We start from the raw sequence: 24,005 nt of genomic DNA, 5'->3' as shown, positions 1-24,005 counted from the left end.
GGAGCACTGTTCATCTGCTCAACCAATAAGTTGGGAAAAGCACTGGTTAAAGTAAGAGAAACAGGGAGATGTAATGGCTAAGAATTAAGTTACATGGCCTTAATACACTATGACAGAAAAAAATTAATATATTAGTGAAATTTTTAGAAACATGAAGTGACAGCTTAGGCTAATATGGAAATTAATAGTACAGCTCCACCATATCTCCAGTCAATCTTCAGCCCCTACACCCCGGACAGATCTTTCCACTTTACAACCTTGCAGAAGACTAGTCCCCATCTCCAGAGTTGCTCCTCCCAGTAATGGTGCCTGTATGCAATGGCTGCCCAATGGTAGAAGCTGTTGCTGTAGTCAAGACAACAGAATTAATGTCCATCTTCAGACAGACTGGAGACCAACCTCTTCAGACTGCATGTTGATCCAGGATAGTTCAGGTTATGGCATTTTCTACGGTTTCTGGTTTTTTTTTCTTAGGATTTGCTATGAATGTAATCTGTGTTAATATATTCTAGATTTATATTTTAGTTTGCCTGTGAATCTACAATGACGATAAACTACAAATCAAACCATGGGAAAGTTTGTATTTTTATTTGCTTCATTTCATATTCAATGACTAATAACATGATAACCTGTACCAACTAGCTTGCTAGGTAGCAGGGTTCATTACTTTAATTTCATTTAGCCATCCTGGCTAACTATCAGGGCCAGTTTTAGGTTTTCGGTGGCCATAAACACAAATATTGGGGGTGAATACTGTACAATTTAAAAAAAAGACCCTGGACTTGTGTGGCACAGGGATGGTGGTGGACCAACATGACAGCAGAGTGCCAGTAGCCAGCTCTGCTAACCCTTTACTTCAGCGGTTACAAATGGGTAACATTACTGAGAGTGACAAATGTTCAATAACTTATGTGGAAAATAAATTAAATAAAAAATATTAACGTGACCTGTGCTGTATGCCTACTTACTTACTTAATAGTTTAGACTCATCTTTAGACTAATCCATCTCTTTGTCATAAAATGGATAGCTATGACCATACTTGTAATGCTGGTCTACTGTCATAATATCAGAATATTGAGAAGAATGTAGAAACATACAAAAAAAAACCAAGCAAACCTTTTCATTAAAACCATTCTTTATTTTCATTCCATAAAGGCTTATTCAATGGCCTCAACATTTATATTACAAAACACCATCCTTTTCAGATATATTAGCATTTTGCACCTAAAATGTTTATGTACATTATTTCGCTTTATAATATAGATAATTTTAGCACATCTTTACACTGACGTTACAGGAAACATTAAGACTACACCAGCATAGTCATCGGATAAAATAATGTTTTTCATGTACAATTTAATATAAAAAAGATCAACAAATACATGCAAATTAATGACCTCCTATGCTGTCCTTATGTTTGAAAATTATAAAGAAATAAAGGAAACTTGATTGACTACGTGTTCTCTGTGTATAGAAATGTATAGTTTAAGTTGTAACCATAGAGTGGCTGTTTCTATCACCAAAATCACTGACTGTACTGTGTGGTGTGTGGACAGTACTGTGTGGTGTCTGTTAAACAAGACAGTCTAAATGAAGAAATTGAAAAAGAACTCAAGAAATTTTCAACGTACTACATAAGATAGAATCAGAAGTTGAGTTTTAAAGAAAAGAAATGGGGCCATAGCTGGTATTACTGGAACAACCACGACCCCAGTTAGTCAACTTGGTCTTGGACTGACAGCATGAATCACTGACCGTTGAGCTGTAAGGCCACAGACTGCAGGCACATGAGGACAATAGGGTAAGTGGCAACATACATTTAAGACACAGATAAACTAAAACCACAGACTGCAACATGAAACTGCTGAGCATGAATGGAAGACCTTCACTGTACTGCATTTCTTCATTAGTGCAATGCTGCGCATGCTGTTTGCTGTCCCTTCAAAAAGACTCCTGTGAGAGGCTAAGATCACGTGCCGCCTTTTAAAGGCATATATAGAATCTACACAGTGGTTATTATGATCTGATTTGAACTTTGACATTTTTCCTGTTCAGGGGACACCAAACCAGATTATGAGCTAGCTGGAGAGGGTTAGATTTTTGTGGGGCCAAAACCTTCTGAAACAAAAAAGTGGCAAAAAAAATAAATAAATCGGCGCAAGGTAAGAGGAATAGACCTGCATTTCCCCACAAAACTTGCACTTAAAATACTATAGGCAAACATTGGAAAGAATGTTTGTTTAAAAAATGTAATCAAGGAGAGATTTTACCTGTCATGCTCTCCACAAAATGTGATATTTTATATAATAAGCCTATGCCTCTTATAAATCACTAAAGACATATAATTAACAGCAATTAACAGCTTATTATGATTTAGGGTTTGAAATTGTGGTCCAGAACTGAGTCAGAGGATCCCTGTTATAGAGGACAGTGATCATTATGGATGTGTTTGTTAATAATGGTATAAATGTCATATGGTCCCTATAACACTAATACAGCCTGTTCAGGATGAGACTGTCATAATAAACTAAACCACATGAAGGAAGCCAAATGATCCCAAACCTACTCTATATGCAGGGAGGGAGAGGTTAAGCACCTCAAAAATACATGTACTGTAAGTGTTGTTTGAACTGGATGGATTTCTGATACAAGGAGGGAGAAGAGATAAGTGCAAATCCCATATTAAAATAAATATGGCTACGAAATCAAACACAGGTTTGGACGTATTTCACAGAAATTATACCTTATGGGCTCAGTCAGTCAGTTCAAAATTGTACTTGCATCCATGAGACAGGCTCATGTAAGTTTATGTATATGCACTTATAAAAATGTGAAATTAATGAATTCAGCATGTCATTTGTTGTGTATAATATTGCTAATTTAGATATAGCTAAATTTTATGATACCACATGATGTATGGGATGTTGGAATACCTGGAGTTCACTCAGCACATGTCCTAGGAATTGGGTAGCCTAAAATGTGGCAGTGTAGATATCAGAGTAAGTGCAGAAATGACATCACAGTGTGTGATGAGCTGGGACGTCACTGGACAGGAGAGGCGATGTGGATCTCACTCTCTCCAAAATGTGCCCTTCTTCAGCCCTTGGGGTGCTGCACTGGACTGGACAGGACCGGGGAATTTCAGGTGTAATGGACAAAGAGGGATACTCTGTGATTAGGAGCATGGCTCCACCAGCAGAGGGGGGCAGTTCTCCTCCAGCACAGGGGAGGGGGGGCTCCTAAAGTGCAGGGGGAAGGGCTCCTCCAGAGCAAGAGGTGGGGCTTCAGCACAGGGGGGTGGAGCACCTAAAGTTCTGGGGATGGGGCTCCTTCAGCACAGGGGGGCGGGGCGGGGCTCCTCCAGCAGAGGGGACGGGGCTTCTTCAGCAGAGAGGGGGTAGGCTCCTCCAGCACGGGGGGTTTGGCTCCTAAAGTGCTGGGGGCAGGGCTCCTTCAGCACAGAGGGGGCGGGACCCTGGTTAGCAGGAGGCTACCTGAAGGAGTGGCGGAAATGCACGCTCCTTCGTTTCAGCTTCTCAGGGTTGTGGGACGCCATGTGCGAAAACTCCCGAAAGATGTCCAGATAAGTTGTGTCACCTGGAAGCAGAACAGGAGGTGGTCACAAATGTTCACAAACACATTGCACTGTTCTTATCTGTTTAACACATTCACGTAACATTTTGGCAAAATGTTGCAAAGACGCTGCAATGTGCTTTTCAAAAATGTTTTTTTCTTTTCCATTTTGTCAATGATCTGGAATGCTCCGTTAGATCCACCTGTTGCACGCTGCTAGCAGCAGTGAAGCTTAGCTGTCCTCTCCTGCTGCTTCTTTTGCACACCAAAGTCCACAAGTTGAGCTTGCATGGATAGGAGTCAGAGGAAGACACTTCAAGCACAGCTTGAGCCAACAGGCTGTAGGTGTCAAGATGACCAGCATGTGTCACTATTGAACAATGCAGAATGGTCATCCCATCATTTGAATCCCTCCCTCCCTCCCTCCCTGGGCAATACCACGGCCAATTACACTTCGCTTTGTGGGGCTGCTGGCTGGAGTCAGACTGGTTATCAGATACTGACACCCGGCCACACATAGCAGCAGTATCTTTCATATTTTGACATAATCATTTAACCTAAACTGGAATTCACACTTGCACTGGTAGGCCAGCTCATTGCTGCAATATCATTGTTCAATTTGGGATAGCGCAGACAGGCACACACTGTCCTCCTGCTCTTTAAGCTCTACGCTCTGCCAGCTGAGCTGCACAGTCACTGTGCTGGAGGAGTACACAGTGAAGTACGAACAACCGGAGGAGTCGCTGATACGGGGTGACCTCCTGGCTGACTGAAACCTTGTTGCCCCAGGCAACACCATGGCCAATTATGCAGCACCCATGTTTCAGGGTATTTGATATCCTTCCAAATACAGCAATGCATGCAATGGAAGTCTAGTGATATGTTTTACAATAATTATTTCTACAGAATTAGTGGTCGGTCTTTCCTTCACAATGTGATCATGCCCAGATTAACTGAGCAACTGTCCAGTATAAACGTGATGTTATACACTAAGCCAAATAGCAATGTGGTCATTTCTGTAAATCTAACATGTCTTTCGGGTTATTTTATCAGTATTACCGGTTTCTTTGAAAAGAATAGCATTGATTCTTGGTTTTGATTGTTCAAGTGACAATGACTAAAAAATTAACAGAAAAAAATATTTATCAGATTAAATTACATTAATCAAACTGATCTGTTCATTGAGACAGAAAACAGATATGTCATATTAATAAGACTGATCACAAATCCACAGAAAATGAGGGAGAGCAGAATCAATAAAGCCTTGTTAATCTGCTAATGAGGATTACACAGGAATTACACAGCCCGGCTAACACTGAATGGACATGCTAGCATTGTGACAGTGTGAGACTGTTTTGTGATCCCTTAGGAATTTAGTTAGTTACTTTTCAAGAAAGATTTTTTATTGTTTAGCCACAATAGCCCCTAAAACCGGGTATGTACTTTAAAGGGTATGTGGATACTGTTGTTATGCAGTGTTCTATTAATTATGGAAATTCTTCAGCAAAAGCTTGCCGAGCCATATGGCAATTATTTGGCAGTTGGCACCCTTTTTAAAAACTGCTGCAGAATGACGTCTATGGTGTGCAAAAATAGCAATTTCGAACCACTGTGGTGGATAGATCTACATTTATATAGGGCATTCAAGTAGAGCTGAAATTATATATATTATATTGTTTGTTCTGTCTTAAATACAGTGCATAGCAACTAATACATTTTACAAACATGTCCTCCAGACAATTGAGGTATATAAATATTATTAGTCATTATTTCAAGAAGTAAACATTACTTTTTAAGGATGAACTGGGATAAATAAAACGAGCTGCAGTTCAACTTTATCTAATATCTAATATTCATCACTTTGTCATGTTATATTTTGATAAGGAAAATGTCTAACCTCTGAAATGCACCCCTAGATGTTTTCACTATAATGCTAGAACCCCTATTATTCCATCAGTGATTTTTCACGAGGAAACATTTCAGGATAGTGAGGAAAGCCATTAACACCATGTACCCAAGCAGACATGCCCAAATGGTTTGCACCCTATGTACAGCTATTATGCACTTACATAGCCTAGAGACCACAAACAATACATTGAGAGTGTTTCTGTTCCAAACATGAACCCTCCAGGGGGGGGGGCATCAATGCCAATTACATAGCAAAAGGCTCTTGAGCAGTACTGCCTGCCTTCTACCAGTATGTTCTAAAGCTGCTCAAACTGAAGTTTCGTCAGAACCACAAGTCAGTCCAAACACAATTTTCAATATGGAACATATTTCAGTATATAAGTAAAACATTTGGTTTTACATATATATTACACATTTCTTAGGTATCATAGTATGTTATGTAGCATGCTGTGTTATGTATGTGGATGGATTTTATACAGCAAGTCTGTAGTCAAAGCACCCACATTAAGGCTACACCTAAAATTGGTCAAAGAATACAGGAACAGAGCAGACCTAATCTTAGCTAGTACAAAAGGGAGATTGATGCACTATGAATACTATATATACACAGAATAAATATATAATAAGCAGATTGGTGATGGATATGTACCTTAAAATCTTCATACATTAGAGAAGGCCACCCTTTGAGAAGACTCACTGCCTCAGTAATCAATGTGAATTGTGGGTAATATCCCATAAACCCCCTCCCGCCCCCCCCGGAAAGCATCAGTACAACCCCCATCCAATTCCACCCAACCTTAAATCTACACCACCCACCCCAAGGTTAATGCAGTTAGCCCTACTGGCAGAATCAGAACGTTAAACCAACACAGACAGAGGAGAATTCACGCAGACAGGAAGCAGAAACGAAGAGCTGGTTAACAGTTCATTCACATAGTTTTATTTAGATTTTTTTTCCAGTGGTTTGAAAGACAACCAGAAAAGAAAAAAAGACATGACATTCAAAAACAGATAGACAGCAGGAGTGTGGGTTGTACAGGGATATCAGAGACACAGGCCGTTCTCCACCAGTGTTCAGAGAGAACGGTCGGCTCCTGGTGAGAAAAGACGAAAGGCTCACGGCCGTGTTTTGAAAGGAGGCAGCAGAGGAGTTAAAAAGCTTCAGCGTATTTACAGCACAGTCGCTCAGAAGCGCTTTCTACACCCACCATGAAACAGTCACCAAAGACACAACACTTACCACTTCAGCTGGCAATACAGCACTCAAGGTCGTGCTTATCCTGAATATAGTCATGGCTACAGGGGATTTTATAAATAATATTTCGGTCACAAATTCTCTTTTTCCCTATCTTGCCTTTAATGGGGTATTTTGTTCAGTAATTAGTTATTACCGACTTCATACCCAGCCATATTGGGAGGAAAGAAGTATTTTCACTTAAATATTCCTCAATTTGTTTGGTTTAATTCCATTGAAAATGCTTCCATTGCTTCTGGTACATATAGGGTGAACAGGAAATGGTCATTACGTGGAACAATAAGCTGCTGTCCTCTCCCCCACCTCTATGTGTGCCTCATCAACATTTCTGAGGAGCTGCAACACAATGGATTTTCAGTCCAACGAGTTAATCTACAGACTGGCCAACTTCCCAACAATCGTGCCCAACAGCTCCTTTCTAAACGGTGGAACCGTGGTGAGAAGAACATACGAGACCGAAACAGTAGAGTCCATTCATTCGTGCTGCTTGGGTTTCTACATGCACCATACACCAGTTCCACCATTAAGACAGGCCGTCCTCGGCAGAAAGGGAACTTCACTGAGCCGCAGCGAAGCTCTGAAGCAAATCGGCCATTTCAAAGCGAGAAGCCTTCAAAACGTAAAAGGAGCGAGCTGCCCAGTAAATACACTGGGCTCTGTTTCAATGAGATTAAATCAAGCTGAAATTCATTTGTTTCTTCCTTAATATTGATTGAAAAAAGCGTAAGCAACAGTTACATTCCCCCCCTCGAGTTCTGCCATCAAATATTGGGTTTAATTCACAGCTTGCTGAATTCAGGGTTATGTAAGACTGCTTAAACACGTCGCTGAAAATAAAGGATGAAGTGCATTGAATTTAGACTGAATTTCAGCCTCTCCTGGTTACATAAATTGAATCTATAATGAGAACACATAATTAAATACAGTGCACATGGGCCACAGTTAGATAACTCTACAATTATACACGCGGCAGAGGTTAATTTACATAACAGATTAATAGTTTATATTTTGGGGCTTGGCGGCAGATTCAACCTGAGGCTTAGTGACATCAAAGGCCACGACGCCAGCTCCCCAAGTTGCAGAAAGCATGAATAATAGAGCCATCGTCGTCGACCGGGCTCACTTGTACGCAAGCATTAGAGTGTCCATCCAGACTAACCTCACTGCGCTCGGTCCTTGTGAATGAGCATCAAATTTAAGCGGGTCTTACGTTCATTTCACAACGCTCTAGTTCATTTCGGTGCCAGCTGAAGTAGTAATGTTGCGTAAGCAAGATCAGAGAAAAGAACAGTTAAATTCCACAGTCAGGGTTAATGATGTATCTGGGCGAATTGAAACCTTTGCAATGCGTATGCAATTAGAGCAAAGGACATACAGTACAAGGTAAAGAACAGTCAATTTAAACTCGGGTGAAGTGAAGCACGCAAGCGGACATTTTACCTTGGCCTGTATGTATGCAATGTTTCTGATGGTGTATTTGACCCATTGACTGAAGACCTGTATCATGTACAACCGCTCTGACGGGATGGCCAGCAACTTTCTGGCTGAGCAGCGAACTATAGCTACGTCATTATTTGCACAGTTTTCAAACTCAGGATTTGGCATCACATTACAAGGTTCTTATAACAAGGACTGTACAGAGTATCACATATTCACCTACAACCACTACAGGAGAACAAATCAACTAGAGGTTAAGGGTCAGGGCAATATCACCCCATGCAGTATTCCAACAAAGCATATAACTAACAACAATTATGATAGTATTTTTACATATCGGTTTGCAAATCAGTATTTCAAACATACGTCTACAAATACACAGACATCTTACCACATGTATATATACTATATATATTCAAATCAATAGTTTTTCTCTTGAAACAATTCTGCTTATAAAAACCCAAATAACTATCTAGTGTACTGTTTTATTGTAGATGTGTGGTCTTATTCCCTAAAAACAGGCTTTTAATAGGGATCCAAGGCTGATGAACTGACAAGTATGTGAGTGTGAGCGCTCAGAAAATGAAAGCCTAACAAAATATATCAAGTTTAAAAAAATACCATCTGCTTTGTCTTGTTAAAAATTAAACAGGCTAAAAATAAGAAAGTTAAAGAAATACAGATTATCTGTATTGAAATAATCATTGCACTAGTCCTCTGGGCAGTTGAATATAAATAAAAATCTGATGACAAAGTTGTTCTATTCACTCTCAGAAAAAACGGTTGGAAAAAGTGCCTAAAAAGGTACAAACACTTGTCACTGGGGTGGTACCCAACAGGCACATTAAATTGTACCCCTAGCCAGCCATACATAATTCATTTGTACCTTTTTTGTTTTAAAAGGTATTTACTAGTACCCAAATAGAACAGTGTTGTACTTTCAGGGTACATTCACAAAATTTATTCCTTAAAGGACAAAAATGTACCTCCACTGTAGCTACATTTCTGAGAGTGTTGGATACAAATACCCAAAAGCAACAGAATTACAACGGTAAAGTACAAGAAAATATCAAAGATACAAAAAGTGCACAATGTTGCTGTACTTCTAGTAAAGTCCTAGAACCTAGTACCTTATTTTAAATAAACTGCACTATCCAAATCTCCATTGTGTATGTACACATTTCTTTTGAGAGAGAAACTTGGATTCACAGTCATGTTGGCCCACATATCTTAACTATTATGTTCATGAGTCCCCTCCCATTTGAAATACACACATGCAGGCACACAGACACACACACGCACATATTATATCGTGCCATTTCACTCTAGCAAGGTTAGACCGGACTCCTGTAAGTACTGAGATTTTGTGGGCTGACACAGTGTATGATAAAGCCTACTCAAATCTCACCAACATCATGTCTTTTTCCGACAGGACTGAAGATGCCTGAAAAGCAAATTCACAGCGTTCTTCCGGAAACCTCTCAGCACACTAAGGGTGTGCTCTTTGGGCACGGACAGCAGGAGCCAGGGACTCGTAGAAGAACCAGGGCTTGCGCTTCTTCTGTTCTCACCCCACGGAGACCTCATGTTTTTTGGGGTTTGGCACCAAGGCAGAGGTTCCCAATCCTCTCCTCGAGCACACCAGGCCGGACCCGGGATATTTGATGTGTTCCACCACAAGCACACCTGATACAACTAATCAAGCCCTTGATCAGTTGCGTCAGTTGCGCTTGAGATGGAACACATCAAATACCTGGATCTCACTGGGAGAACCTGAGGAGAGTTTTGGGAAACACCGGACTAAGGGAATACACCCATCCCACTACCAACATTCCAAGTGTTCTACCACATGGACTCATTGGCCAATCACTAACTTAAAGTAAGCCAATAGCCAACAGACACTGTGGCCCTCCAGGACTGGAGTGATCCTTTATTTCAGAACATCTGAAATTTATGTGACCTGGCATGGGTGTGGAAATTGTATCTGTATAAAAGCTAATTCAAGTAAGGAAGTTCCAAAATATTATGGACTGACTGAGCATGGTGTTGTTTGATAAAGTTGGTCCCTTTAAGAAATATGACTGGAGTGTGTGGTAAGATGTATGTCCTTCTTGCATGCGGCTTTGGGGTGAAACTGTCTATCTCAGACCTGGGCTATTTTAATCCACCTGAACAGGGACTTGCCCTTTCTAGCTCTGACCCTTTGGTAGAAATACGGAGAGAAACATGGGATTCCTTCATGACTTTATGTCACCAGGCCATTTTCTGAAGCCTTCGCTAGGCGATACCAAAGATCTCAGACAGGAAATGCACGTTCCTGTGGTCGACTGGCCTCCTGGCATTTCCTTTCCAAACTGTCACTCATTGGTGTCTCAGTCTGACCATAGACGGCTGCAAATTTTCAAGGTACACGATGAAAAGACGTGCCTCAAAAAGACGAACGTCTATGAGACACGGGAATGAGGGATGAAACAGCGCCCTACAGACATGGATCTAAGAGTTTCCCTGCACTCCTGTGTCTATGTCCTGCCCAGCCCAGATGGAGGCCAATGCCATGACCTGATTGGTCAGGAGTAAGCCCCACCCCTTGGAGCATCTGGCCCCCCAGTTCTACCTGCAGTATGCCCATGCACCATGGCTCATTGGCTCAGTGGTTGTATTGTACAAAGTGGAGGATGAATACTGCAAAGAATAACAGCGATCTCTAAGCAACGCAATGCACTCTGGGAGAGATGGAAGGGAGGGGACGGGGGAGGAGCCTGCAGGAAATTTTGCTGGAGAATGGCCATCATGGGAATGGGCCAGTCCCTCCCCTCAACCCCACCCCATACCCACAAAGCCCCTCCCCCCTTTGAACAGGGCCCTCCCCGTTAGCACTCTTCTATGGTAAGGCAGATGAACTCCTGAATGCATTTCTTATACTGCTGCTCGGTCGGGCTGCTACTGGGGTATTGACCTGTCTGTCCGAACGGGCCTTCAGACTCCCGCATCTCCTCGTTCATCCGGGCCAGCCGCAACCTGGGGGAGGACAGGGGGAGGAGAGTGCGACAGGAGGGGGAGGAGATTGGGCATTGGAAAGAAGTTGGGAGTTGAAGTGGGTGGAAGAGTGTAAAAGAAATGATGTCAGTGTCACACAAGGTCTTGCAAACAATCTGCACTAAAATGTCAAAAATGACACATTGTTCAGACAAACACAGTTGTAAAGGAACTGGGCAGTCGTTCAAATCTGTGAACTAGGTGGTACAGTGTAATACAACTGCGCCCTTAAATCTCAGGGTATATGACAGGGTGCCCAGCCTGAACTGCACAGAACATTCTAGAGCACTTTCTCCCATCTCTGTTAATATGGCACTCAGATCGTATGAAGAATATTGGCACAGCTGGGGGGTGATTTTAGGATTTTAGGCACGGTGCAAAGCCACGCATCGTGCCGTGACGTCATGACCGGCGGGAGGGTGACACGTACAGGGTGACGATGTCGGCGTTGGCGGCCTGCACGGCGATGCTCAGGGGGTCCTGTCCGTCGTCGTCCCCGTCGTTCTGCGTGGCGCCCCGCTTGAGGAACAGACACACCTGCCTGCGGGACAGAGGGGGGGCGCAGCGCACCGTACGCTCGATCACACTGTACTGCACTCAACTTACTGCACTGTACTGAAAGGAATCCTGTCCTTCTTACATCCACCCTCGCATTAAAGAACTACGGTCTGGTGAAGACTATTCAAAGAGCACCACAAGCAATGTGGTTATTCAATAATTACAGGAATGAATGATTTAGACCATATACATAAAGTTATTACTGGATGAAATCAGAGACATTCATGAAGAAAGCCTCATCACTTTCACAGTGGTTTTGTGCTAAAATTAGGTAGCCTTCCGTCAAAGTACAGTAATGTTGATAATATAAATAGAGAGCGATAGAGAGAGACTCATTACTAATTAACAGCTCTAATGTTAGCATAGCTGATTTGTCAGCATAACTCATTAGTCAGCATGGCTGATTTGTTGTTAGCATGGCTGATTTGCTAGCATAGTTCATTTGTCAGCATTGGTTGATTTGTTAGCATGGCTCATTAGTCAGCATGGCTGATTTGCTAGCGTGGCGTAGCGGTGCAGAGGGAATGCCAGGCTGGTGAAAAGCTGCCTCTCACCCCGTGTGCCCCAGATACGTGGCGTGGTGCAGCGGCCCTCTCCCCCGCGTGTCTCTCTGGTTGACGTCCGCGCCGTTCTGAAGAAGGAACTCACAGGCTATCAAAGAGCCCTGTCAGGCAGAGAGAGAGAGAGAGGGAGTGATAGAGAGGGAGCACAGAGAAGTGAGGGTGAGAAACAAGGGGAAAGAGTGAAGGGGGGGCAAACAAACAGAAGCAAAGGTGAGAAAAGGGGAAAACACAGCAGGAGTGAGAAAGAGAGACAGTGAAGAAAGAGAGAAACAAAGAGGGAGAGAAAGGAAAAAGGTTTTAATTCTTCAGATGAGGATCTCCTTGCAGGCGATGCTGCCTGTTTCCAGCTCGCTCAGAAGACTCATGGGGGGGGCGCTTAGGGGAGGGAGAGGAGCGGTTCCTGCAGAGGCTGATAATGACCCCCCACCTCAACTCTGGGACTGTCTCAAAGAACAGCATCACTGCCATGAACCCTGCCTGCTGTGAGAAACTGCCACTCTTCGGTCGTGGGGAGTGCTAGGAGAAAAAAGAACTGCCACAACTTTCCACACTTTGTGGTGCTTTTGAAAATCAGTAGCAGACCTGCCAGGCTCTACCTGCAGAAACTGAGGCTCTGTGTGTGACTGTTTCTGTTTGAAGTGTAAGCTGCTAATGCCTGCTAACGACAACCAACTCCTAACAGCTCATAGAGACTGATGCTGAGATCGCTAACACTGATTATGAAGTTATGTGTGAGTTAGATGATTGGCTCATTCATGTGTACAGGAGTTCCCAGGCATTCCCACGCATGCACGAAAAAGCTGTCTAATAAAGAAAAAGTGAATCAAAACAGCTAACACCTAGATTTCGTCTAGTTGGACTAGACATTAGATGCAAGTGGACCAATACACTGCTGAAACCTTGATGCTATGTGCTCTGGGGCTATATTGCAAACTCCTGCTTTGTTGGCGTTAAGGCCTGAGTGTGCACACGCGTGAGGGGCCTCACCCCTATCACAGCCTGGATGAGCGGGGTCTTGCTCTCGTCCTCCTGGCTGGCGGCGTTGACGTCGGCCCCGTGCGCCAGCGCCTCGGCCATGACGGGCAGGTTCCTGGCCCGGGACGCCTTGTACAGCAGCGCCCCCGGGTGGAGCTCCCGCGCATCGTCCTGCTCCCACGCCTCGGCCTCCAGCTCCGCCTCCTCGCTGGACTCCTCCGACACCTCGCACTCTGCGCACATGGAGACCGGTCAGCGTGTCGCCCAAACCCAGACACCCACACAAACGCACACCACAGAGAGAGGCATTTCTGCCTTTAACTTTCTTTTAGGCCTTAATTACTCTACCCTTTCTAGCTCACTGATTGGTCAGGAACTGAACCACAAATTGACCAAGGCACAAACTGGTTGCATGAAGACACCATCAACCAAACCACAAAGCCATTAAAACAATCAGTCTGGTCAGCATCGACATGTACTGTATCAATGCATCCTAGGGGCTAGTCTACTGATTTCATTGATATTAGAGAAGAAAAAAAAAATCCTTCTTAAGACTTTCTCTTCCCCTTTCAGAGGCCTAATCTCCTCCATTCTCTGAGTCTGGCAGAGAGTCTCTGTGGAAGATCCCTACCATAGAGATGCTGAAAGCCAGAGTGAAAGACTGGGGTTCAGAGAAAACAGAGCCGTCTGTATGGCCGCTTCTGCTACCCTGCTCTATTCTGTGGCTGGTAATCATTCAGCCACTGAAATATTCACTTCCTGTAAACACACCATCACTTCCTGCTTCCAGAGCCACCCACCTTCCTCCGTGACGCTGTCCACCACCGAACCGAACACCAGGATGTCTGTGCTGCCGTCGGTGCTCCCGCCGAGTCCGCTGTCGCTGCTCAGACCTGCAGGGCCAACGAGCGCCAAGCCAGGGACACGTTAGTCACCCCCTCCGCCTCTCCACGTGTGCGTGTGTGTGTGTGTGCGCGTGTGTGCGCGCGTGTGTGTGTGTGTGTGTGTGTGTGTGTGTGTGTGTGAAAGAGAGATGGTGCTTACTGCGGGGCCCGGAGCCCGTGTCGAAGTAGGAGAAGAGAGAGTCCAGCTCGTCGGGACAGAAGAGCGAATCCCGGCGGAACTTCCTCTCCAGGGCAGCAGCTGTGGGGTGGGGAGAGGGGGGGGGGTTTGCACACACTTAAAAATCAGGGAGACAGGCAAACCCCAAAAACCTGCCGCCAGTGCGACCCTAAAGCACTGTAATCCCCCCACTCACTGTGGACCCTCAGAAACAACCTCTGACTTGGAATGTACACGGCACGTAGTCACTGTATAAATGTCAAGAGGTATTGACAAGTAACCTATGACTGTTTGTAATGGCTTCTGTGCGTGTGAATAGCCAGTAAAGCAGTAGAGAGAAAGCAGCTGAAACTACAGGAAAGGCCCTGCTTTTACTCTGTACAGCGAGGCTCACAGACGGGGATCATGGAAAGGGTGAGCGGCGTGTCGGCGAGCAGCGTACCCGTGGAGAGGTTGCCGGGGGAGGCGCTGCCGGGCTCCTGCCGGTGCTTGCGGCGGGATTTGGGCGCCCTGCCGGAGCTGTTGTGCCGCCGGCACTTCTTGACGCTCCAGCGGCCGGGCTTGCGCTCGCCGTTGGCCAGCGCCTCGCCGCCCCGCCCCATCTTCTTCAGGAAGCGCTTCTCCACGTACTTTGCCTTGATCCACGCCTCCTTCTCCTGCCTGCGACAGCGACCAGGGGGAGAGACTGTAAATGTCTGTCTCTTCCTCTGATAGCGGTAGTTACATACATCTCTGCTACAGGTAAAATGACTCTAAACTTGCATAATTCATGAGCTTAGGCAACTTGGTTGTAAGTTACAGGCCCAGGATGGGTTTAGACTAGGACTGTCAACTGGACTATAAGACTGAGCTTGAATATAGTTTGTTTTTTTTTTTTTTTTTTTAAACAAAAGTGATTTAAATATATCAAATATATATATTTTTTTCTCCACAAAATGTACATAAATACCTCAAAATTGTATCATTAATACATTGCCATGTAATACACTTGGGCAGTATCTGTTATGTGTGTTACATCCACAAGGGGGAGCAGGAAGGCAGGCACAAGAATATATTTTTTGTTAATTTTTCATTTTGTAACTTAGTGTCTCAGCGTGAGCAAGCACTTCTTTGATTGGTTAGTTTAAGCAGCTATGCACGTGAAAAAACAAGGCAACTTTTTGAAACAGGGAACATGTTAGATTTCCATATGAAATTTACCCGAATATCGAATCTAAATATGACAGCCCTAGTTTAGACTATTTACAGAAAACTGTTTGGTTAGCGTGCAGGGACAGGTTGGCTGACCCCAGATCAGTGCATCAGAGGCAGAGCTCACCTTGAGTTGGAGGGCCCCGGCTTCTTCAGACCCAGTTCCTCGCAGGTTCCCTCATAGATATGGTTGATGATGCTGTTTCCAAGCTCACACATCAACTGCAAGGGAGCCGGAACAGGATGGGGTTAAAAGGTCATAGCAGAACCAATGAAAACCATGTCAAAGGCTGCCCGACTTTATGCCTGCACAGAAACACTACGATGTAAATGAGATGAAGGACCCCATTAAGGACTTCTGTCACTTAACCCAAACGGGCCAGATGGGGGACCCACCTTCAGTAACTCCGGTTCCCATGAGTCCAGCGTGAGAGAGCGCACCTTGGAGCAGTGAACCCCCAAACTCCTGAAACAACAAAAAGGAACGAAAGCATTAGGAAACTGGATAATAGACAAAAACAACAGATTTTGCTGCTTGTAACACCGCCTGCTCTGAGAGTGCAGTTTTTGGAAGAAATGAACATCAGGAGGACTGCTGAGCAGTGAAAGTCCTTCATCCCTTCCTCCTCCTCCATCCAAGCCAAACTCCTCCTCTTCCTCTCCCTGGCCTACCCTGTTCCAGACATTCAGCCTCCTCTTCCTCGCTGACTGAGGGCCAGTGGGCCCATAGAGTAACACTCCAGCTTCTTAACCCATTCAGTCATTCACAAGGTCACCACTCAGACCGAACAAGCAAGTTTAGAAAAAGTGTTGGGACCAGTGAGGGGTATGCTGAAATGAAGCCGATATCTTGTTTTAAGGCAGAAATGTAGCTGTGGTGTTATTAAACTCAAACTAAATCTTAACCAAAAGATGCAATGACCCACATTACAGTGACAGATGGGAAGTTATTATAGGAGAACAAGAGCTTTGGGCCTAGTCTTATTTCATTTGTACCAACCACAGAAATGGAAGACTAGGGTACACAGAGCAAGCTATGAAACGGAAACATTCAGTTCAGTATACAGTTCAGAGGGCCCACATTTTCACAGGCAGACCCAGTGAGAACTGAGAATCATCCCTCAGATGAGTCAGCTCTTCTTCTCATCCACACACTGTTTTCTTCTCATCTTCTCATTCGCACACTGTGCTACCGGAAATCCCGGTGTAAGCAGCATCTAAAGATTCCGGAGAGTTCCACGACTGGATAGACCACCAGGTGAAATCAATTATCTGAAACGGCGGTGCTTAATCCCACGGGAAACTCTCCGACAGGTCGCGCTTGTCATGCAAATCAGGCGTCTACTCACGGGCCTCGCGCCTCGCCAGGTATCCAGGCAACCGTGGCGCCCCCTCCAAGAAAACCGGTGCGCCCCTCCGCTTAAAGTAGGGGCACGACTAAGCCCCATGTGGGAAGAGTGCCTGGCTGCGTGTCCAGGAATTGTCAACAGATGGTCTGCGGCCAAGGGAGCCATGATTACGTAAACAGTGATAATCGGTTTTCTGAATCCAGTGCTGCAGCACCTCCAGTTTCTCCCGGTGAAACAAGCTCAAAGACGCAGCAGCGAGGGGGCTATCGGGCTACAGCTAACGGTTAGCGCCGTTCTCGTATCCTTTATCTGAACAGTTTGCTATACAGTGTGCGCTGGAAGGACGACGATGTCTTCGCCCTTGAGGGGGCTAAAGATCCAGCGATTAATGATCCGTCTCCCGCGACGCTAGCACCTCTCTGAGGTCAGATAAAGGCAATTGAACGTGACTTAATCCAATCTGCGGGCTTTCTGGCGGTAATCCTTCATTGGGTAGGCGTGGGCGGATCACGTGCGTGATTGACAGGGCTCGGCTGGAGAGAGGAGGCAGAGAAAGGTCGGGCGACTCGATCGACTCTCCTCAGGCTGCGGTAGACGCTGCCCACGGTCTGCACCATGGCCTCTAGAGGCCGCGCTTCGATATTCTCTTTCCATGTGAAGATAACACAAGAACGGGATCAGCTAGTGGTCCTCCAATAAGTGCTTCAGTACGGTCAACCAGAGTTCTCCGGGTCACTCACCATGGTAAACAAAGCCAGGCAAACTGCCTATGATCGCCCTGAATGTTATTCCACTGGACTAAATGCTAATATTCTTTAATTTTTTGTTTCATGCTGATATTACATTTATTACATATTACTTTCAGTATACCAAAGCAAAATTTTTGCAAAATATTGTAATAATCAAAAATGTTTATAAATGCAGTGTTTCCATAATTTGTGCAAGTGCTTTATATCTTCTGTTGTTGCTATAAGTTAGCATTATGGAGTAAAATAAGCAATAAAATACTACAGTCTTCATCATGACTTTGGCAGTGAGCTTGCTAGTCGAGCTAGTCACATTTTTGATTATGTGCATAAATACCATTTAACCAGTTCTGGCACACACAGTTACAGCAGTGTGTGTACCTGTGATTATCGCAGCGTACCTGTGTATGCCGAAGCACTCGATGCAGAGCAGGGTTAGGGTTGGGTTGGGTTAGGGTAGGGGTTAAGGTACCTGTGTATGCCGGAGCACTCGATGCACAGCAGGATGCCCAGGTTGATGCTGGCCCAGCGCGGGTCGGCCTGGCCGCAGTCGCAGCACTGATCGTTTCCCGGAATGTTCTGGATGCGCTGCAGGTGGCTCTCCCCCCGCGCACTCCGCTCCCGCGGCTCGCTGGCCGAGTCGATGCTGCTGGTGGACGGAGAAGCCGTCCGATCCAGACGCTGATGAGACGCGTACAGATACGCAGACACACACACACACACACAGAATAACAGTTAGTTTTGGTACAATGGCCGTCAAACCCACAATTCTCCAAGACTCCATATAAAAGGTCTAATTCACACTAATGTAAGTGCTTACGATTGAACATACATAGTTGATTATTTGAATGACACCGAGTCGACATTTTCATCCATATATGACTACAGTGACCAGTATCCACATAACATTGAGTCTGTTGCCCCTATCTGTCTGCATTTGTGGTGCAGGGGATTGTGGGTAACGGACCTGGATGCTGTAGCAGTTGGGGCTCTCTCTGTAGGCGGAGGCGATGCTGGCCTGCACGGCCTGGATCCAGGCCAGCCGCAGCTTCTCCGACTCGGCCTGCAGCATGCAGCTCCTGTGGGCGGGGCCAGGGCAGTGCTCTTTACATCACAGAAGTGTTACTCAACCCCGTCCGCAAATCACATCACTAATACCTTTCTTTACGTTTCATACTTAAGAACATAAGAATGCATAATGAACAGGCAATCGGGCAATCAATTATTGGTCTCAAACCGATTTTCAGTCATTTTCTTGTGCCAATAAAAAAAAAAATTTGGAAAATTGACACATACAATCTCAGAGGGCATGATGTCACTGTACAAGCTTCACTGGAGTTACGTGAAGTGCATTTTAAACCATGAACCTGTGATTGCCATTAAACAGCCAGCAGGTCATCAGAAACTTCTACACAACTACACAAAAACCAGCAAGAGCAATTGAAAACATACTGAAATAATATTTTTTTAAAATCTAACAAGGTAACTACCCCTTAAAATATTTTGAGGGTTTCTGCCTCTACTGCATGAACTGGCAAGCTACTCCATGTATCGACAACTCCAAAAATACTTCCTGACATTTGCGTGGAATTTATGGTTTTCTCCATTTCTACCGATACCCCCTTGACAGACATTACTCACCTACCAACTGTATGAGCCACACTGGACTCATTTCCTACTATTATTTGTTTTTTTCCCCTTATTGGACACTTTTAAAATGATTAAAATGGTAGAAGCTCTGTCACTCAAGCAGGATAAGGAAAACACAATGCCGAAGAACCTGCAGCTGCGATTTGAACTTTTACATTATTTTTATATTATATGAATCCCTTGTGGGTTTCTGTTTGATGCTCTGTGGAGTATGGCGTCATTCAATTATACGCTCAGCGCAATTACCAACATGTCTAACTTCTCTAGATCCCATAATCTGAGTTTCTTCTTTTCTTCAGATTATTTTTTTCTTAAAAGAAAATCTTGCTAACATTACACACCCCTGATAAATTTTTTACAGCCTCTTTATGTATTAAGAAAGAGAAAAAAACATCGAGTAATAAAATTATTTCAGGATGAATAACCTCAAAAAAATGAGAATTTTTAGAATGCAGTGTATCTATTTTTAATGAATATTATCATATAATAAGAGAATTATTTTTTGAGGTGGAAACTGTGTGAGACGTACTTGGTGGGGGACACGACCTCGAAGCAGAACCTCCTCTCAATGTCTTCGCAGGGCTTGACTGAGCAGAGCCGCAGGTCCTCCACCACCACCGTCAGGGAGTCCTGTGACAGGCAGGCCAGGAGTGTCACTCACGCATGGCCACACCCAATGACATCATCACGATGCCTCCACAAACCACTGAACTGCATTCATAGCTGGAATGGACCCATCCTGTTTTTGTTGAGTGAAACTTTAAATCCCTTGGTGTGGTGGGGAGGGCAGGGGACTTGTGTGGATCCATTCTAGTTACACATGCAGTGCTAAAACACACACACATACACCTAGATGCACATGAACACACAGACACATACACACAGACATACACATGCAAATGCATTCACACGCACACACGCCCAAACACAAGCAGGCACACACACACACAATATCTGAAGCACAGGAGGACAATGTATCTACGATGCCTTTAAATGCATCCCTCTTCAGTGCACTCCTGCAAACAGACATTACTGATATCACACACAAACAAACACAGGCGTGCACTTGTGCTCACACACACACACACACACACACACACACACACTCCCGTGTGCTCCCCCGCTGGGCTGTTATCCCAGAGCGGTGCTCAGGAGAGCAGGTTTAAGTGCCTCCGTTCCTGACCCTTTCCAGAATGTTCTCCGGCTGCATTGCTAATGCCGTAGCCGGGATCTCAACGCTCGTGCAACCCCGTGGCGATGAGGCGCGTCTGCATTAAAACCAGCCCTCCTCCTCCCGGCCTGCACTTATCCTCTCAAACCCGCGTGACCCGCCCTTTATACGGGCACGCCACAGGACACCCCCGCACTCGCCTTCAGCTTCTTCTGATACACCAGCTGGCTGTTCTGTATGGAGAACCACCGCCTGCGAGAGAGGGAGAGATGAATAAAAGATGGCCGTTAGATGGATACCCTCACTAAAGGCCCGCGCGACCCCTCGGGCTGAAATAATGCCGCCCTGGCCGTCTCGGCCAAAGAGCCACTCACAAAACTGCATATCCCAGGAGATCCCGCTCTTCCGATAAGGGGATTCATTACACGCTGGGCCGAGTTAGCATCGGGCTTCTTATACGTTTGGGGGTGGGGGGTGGGCAGTTCATTTTACAGACAGTCCAGCTCAGAATCAATCACAGTACTGCATATGGGCGAGAGGTGGGTATCTATGGGATCTATGTATTGAGCGGTCAGCAGGGATCTCCAGTAAGCTGTTGGCGCAGGTGGCCCCCATTGATCCAAACGGAAAAGCCCTTTCTTCTGATGTAGGTAAACCGCATTGCCCATTTGCAGACCTCGCTGGTGGGCAGAGTTTTTTTTTATGGCCCCTAAATCTACTAACTACTGTAATACAGGCCTTTTAGAATCACCTTCCGATTTTGACACATTTGAAGTGGATGGAGGTCATATAACAAACCTGGCATAAATTTAATTCAGATATTTGACCATTCCCTCAAGTCCTTAATATTTTGTATGCATGGAAAACTTAGTAGTCAGCAAAGCTGTGTATGCCATACACACAATAATTTGTTGATGAATCACACCGAGTTGGGAAATAAGCCTTAGCTGGGTTGATGAATGAGCCGTACAGGCCCAGGCAGGTGTATTTCCTCACTAAGGTGTGGTCTGATCTGTGGCCAGCTTGTGGCCCCCGTTCCCCTCCATGTGCGAGGCCTAGCTGGGCGGGGCAGTTCGGGGCCCACCTGTTCCACGTCTTGAAGGCGTTGCTGGCTCTCTTGAATAGGTACCCCTCCATCACCACGCCGTTGGGGGCGTCCACATTGAAGTCTGCCTTCGTCTCGTCGTAGGAGAAGTCCTGTGGAGCGAAGAAACCCAGGGAATATTTTTGGGGTGAAAAGTCTGAAAGGTTGGTCTAGGCGTACAGGTGAAAACCTGGATATATTTGGTTGAAAAGTGAAAGTCTTCTAGCCGACTAGGATATAGTCAGGCTATGTCTGCGTAAAACCTCAGCCATACTGGATTTAACCTAGTCTGTTTATGTCAAAATGTCTCTCAGCCTACATTTCCACCCCTATTCCATCTAGTTTCCAGCTTTTGCACACTGGGAAATGAGTGTAGTCATTAGAAATTAATCCACCCCATCTTCTAAGTCAACTAATCATGCCACGTGACATTCTGCTGCAGTTTCAAGAATGGGCATTGCACGACCAAGTCATTTTTGTCATGTTACCTGATGTGCGCCACTCGAAGCAGAAAGCATTAAATGGTCAGTACTCTGCGGCCGATGTGTGATTGTAGGAGAAAACGTGCAGTCCTCCTTTTAAGACCCAATTGCACAGATGCAAAAACCCAGATGAGAAATGTTGCAATGCGCAACCTATTATTTCCATGTGAGGAACCATAGAAGATCACCACCGATGGAGACAAATGCAATTTTACAACAGCAATTCATCTAAAGGAGGCTTTCCCCAGCTCTGGGTCAGTTGAGAAGCACAAAGCTCATTTCTATGAGGGCAGCCATTTACGCTAGGCTTAATTTGCTAATTGCAAGCAGAAGCCAGCCCTGCTTCCTTAGCTAATCCCAGGACAGTACAAAATGTCTCAGCCAAGCTCCCATGCAGTCTCTTCAGCCATCATTCATAATTCTATCAATGTCAGACAAAGTAAACGGTGCTGCTAGATTTTGCACCAATATTTGCTCTTCCTTATTGAATAATTAAATAATCAAGGGAAGAGATTGGGGCGCCCTCCAAGTCCAAACTCTGTGACTGGTTTTAAAATGGTTTGATGAGCGCCACGAGGAGGATGGGTGCACGCTCACCCCTCCCTCGGGTGAATGTAGTCTTCCAGCAGGTGAACTACAGGTCACAGTGCAGCAGAAGGGCATTCATTGCTGTCTGCCTCACCAGCCGTGCTGAGAACAGTTCCCACAGTGACATCACAGTAAAGATAATGCATCACGCAGTGGGCGTGGCCACACAGCAGGGCCTGAGGGAAAAGTTCGCGATCAACGTGGATTCACTTCTAGTCTGCGCCGTTTCTCGAATCCGCTGACACATGGATATTTGGACAAACAGGAGAAAATGGAATGCACTCTAGGTGACCTGCTCTACCTGTGCAGACACGCTTACCTGACAAAAGCCAAAGCCATTTATATTCTGACAGGAGCGCTTTTCTATTATCTGGCATGCTGAGTAATAGTGACAGTTGGTAAAGTAGGGCACACACACACACACACGCACACACACATGCATTTTGCAAACACAAAGCCAGACGTTTCACAGAAAGGCACTTTTGCAGGCTGAGTCATAGCACTCTTTGAGAAGTCCCAGCAGACGCGATGTCCTGCATGACGCAGGCAGTTGCATAACCGCCCGAATCCCGCCACATTTTCCCCGCTGTCTGCTCCCCCATTTTCACTGTCTGATTACCTTTCACTCTTTCACACGATTCATTTGAGCAGCGTGGAAAACGGCTGCACTTCTCAACCCTGGGTCTAAAGTCTAAAATGTTAATTATTCTACGGTCCATTTGAAACTGTTACAAAGTAAAAAAACCTATTTTCATCCCCCTTTTATGGTGTGAATCACCTCTGCGTTCATTTGTACAAGGGGGGGGGGGGGGGGGCTTCATTACCGAAATGTATACCCCGTCCAAACGGTCTTCATTGAGCCTCAGCATGTGGTGGCCGGACGCTTATTCGGATCCCCCCCGCCCCGCACCCCCTAATGAATTCTCCCCGGTTTCCTCACATTGCATAACAGGCCCCCTCACAAAGCTCCGTGCTGAAAGGGCCTTTTAGCTGAGCCAGGGCCGACCGGGCCAGGGACCATACATCACAGCCAATCACAGCTCTGCCCTTCTGCCCTCCCCTCCGCCTGTCGGGACCGGTAACGGCTCCGCGGCTCGACCATGGGATCGTAAATCTATACGTCCGTGAGTGACGGATGAGAAGGACCTTCCGCTTTCCTGCCTGAGGACCAGAAACATCTGGGCGTGCAAATGCTTTCACAGGAGAAGGGGAGAGAGGTTCCTGTCAGCACCGAGCGACCTGTTTCCAAGTACAGTGTTATTTTAAAAAAGCATGTCAGTAATAAAAAATTAAGAAGAAAAGAATAATTATAGTCAAGAAATTGCTAGTAATAACAACAATAATGATTATTATGATTAATCATTTCACGATTACTA

General features: G+C 45.2%; 1 protein-coding gene across 2 annotated transcripts in view; it reads right to left on the bottom strand.

Annotated features, from left to right (window-relative positions):
- Positions 1-1,118: 1,118 nt before the first annotated feature.
- LOC135234548 (arf-GAP with coiled-coil, ANK repeat and PH domain-containing protein 3-like) overlaps positions 1,119-24,005 on the bottom strand; it is a 99,711-nt gene continuing 76,824 nt past the window's right edge. Inside the window, exons 11-25 of one of the 2 annotated variants that reach the window (XM_064299253.1) lie at positions 21,560-21,672; positions 20,676-20,727; positions 19,834-19,934; positions 18,622-18,733; positions 18,127-18,335; positions 15,956-16,025; positions 15,687-15,781; positions 14,811-15,028; positions 14,351-14,449; positions 14,107-14,199; positions 13,319-13,539; positions 12,323-12,432; positions 11,641-11,751; positions 11,131-11,192; positions 1,119-3,598 (exon numbers count right to left, since the gene is read on the bottom strand). In XM_064299253.1, coding sequence (XP_064155323.1) covers positions 3,492-3,598; positions 11,131-11,192; positions 11,641-11,751; positions 12,323-12,432; positions 13,319-13,539; positions 14,107-14,199; positions 14,351-14,449; positions 14,811-15,028; positions 15,687-15,781; positions 15,956-16,025; positions 18,127-18,335; positions 18,622-18,733; positions 19,834-19,934; positions 20,676-20,727; positions 21,560-21,672 — 1,773 coding nt within the window. In that variant the 3' untranslated portion in view covers positions 1,119-3,491. Of the gene's footprint in view, positions 3,599-6,399; positions 11,193-11,640; positions 11,752-12,322; positions 12,433-13,318; positions 13,540-14,106; positions 14,200-14,350; positions 14,450-14,810; positions 15,029-15,686; positions 15,782-15,955; positions 16,026-18,126; positions 18,336-18,621; positions 18,734-19,833; positions 19,935-20,675; positions 20,728-21,559; positions 21,673-24,005 lie in introns of those variants that run through there. The other variant, XM_064299254.1, reaches the window with a different exon arrangement.

Source organism: Anguilla rostrata, chromosome 11, assembly GCF_018555375.3.
Source record: "Anguilla rostrata isolate EN2019 chromosome 11, ASM1855537v3, whole genome shotgun sequence".
Taxonomy (NCBI): domain Eukaryota; kingdom Metazoa; phylum Chordata; class Actinopteri; order Anguilliformes; family Anguillidae; genus Anguilla; species Anguilla rostrata.
The sequence above is the reverse complement of the archived record's forward strand: the minus strand, read 5'-3'. Positions and strand labels throughout refer to the sequence as shown.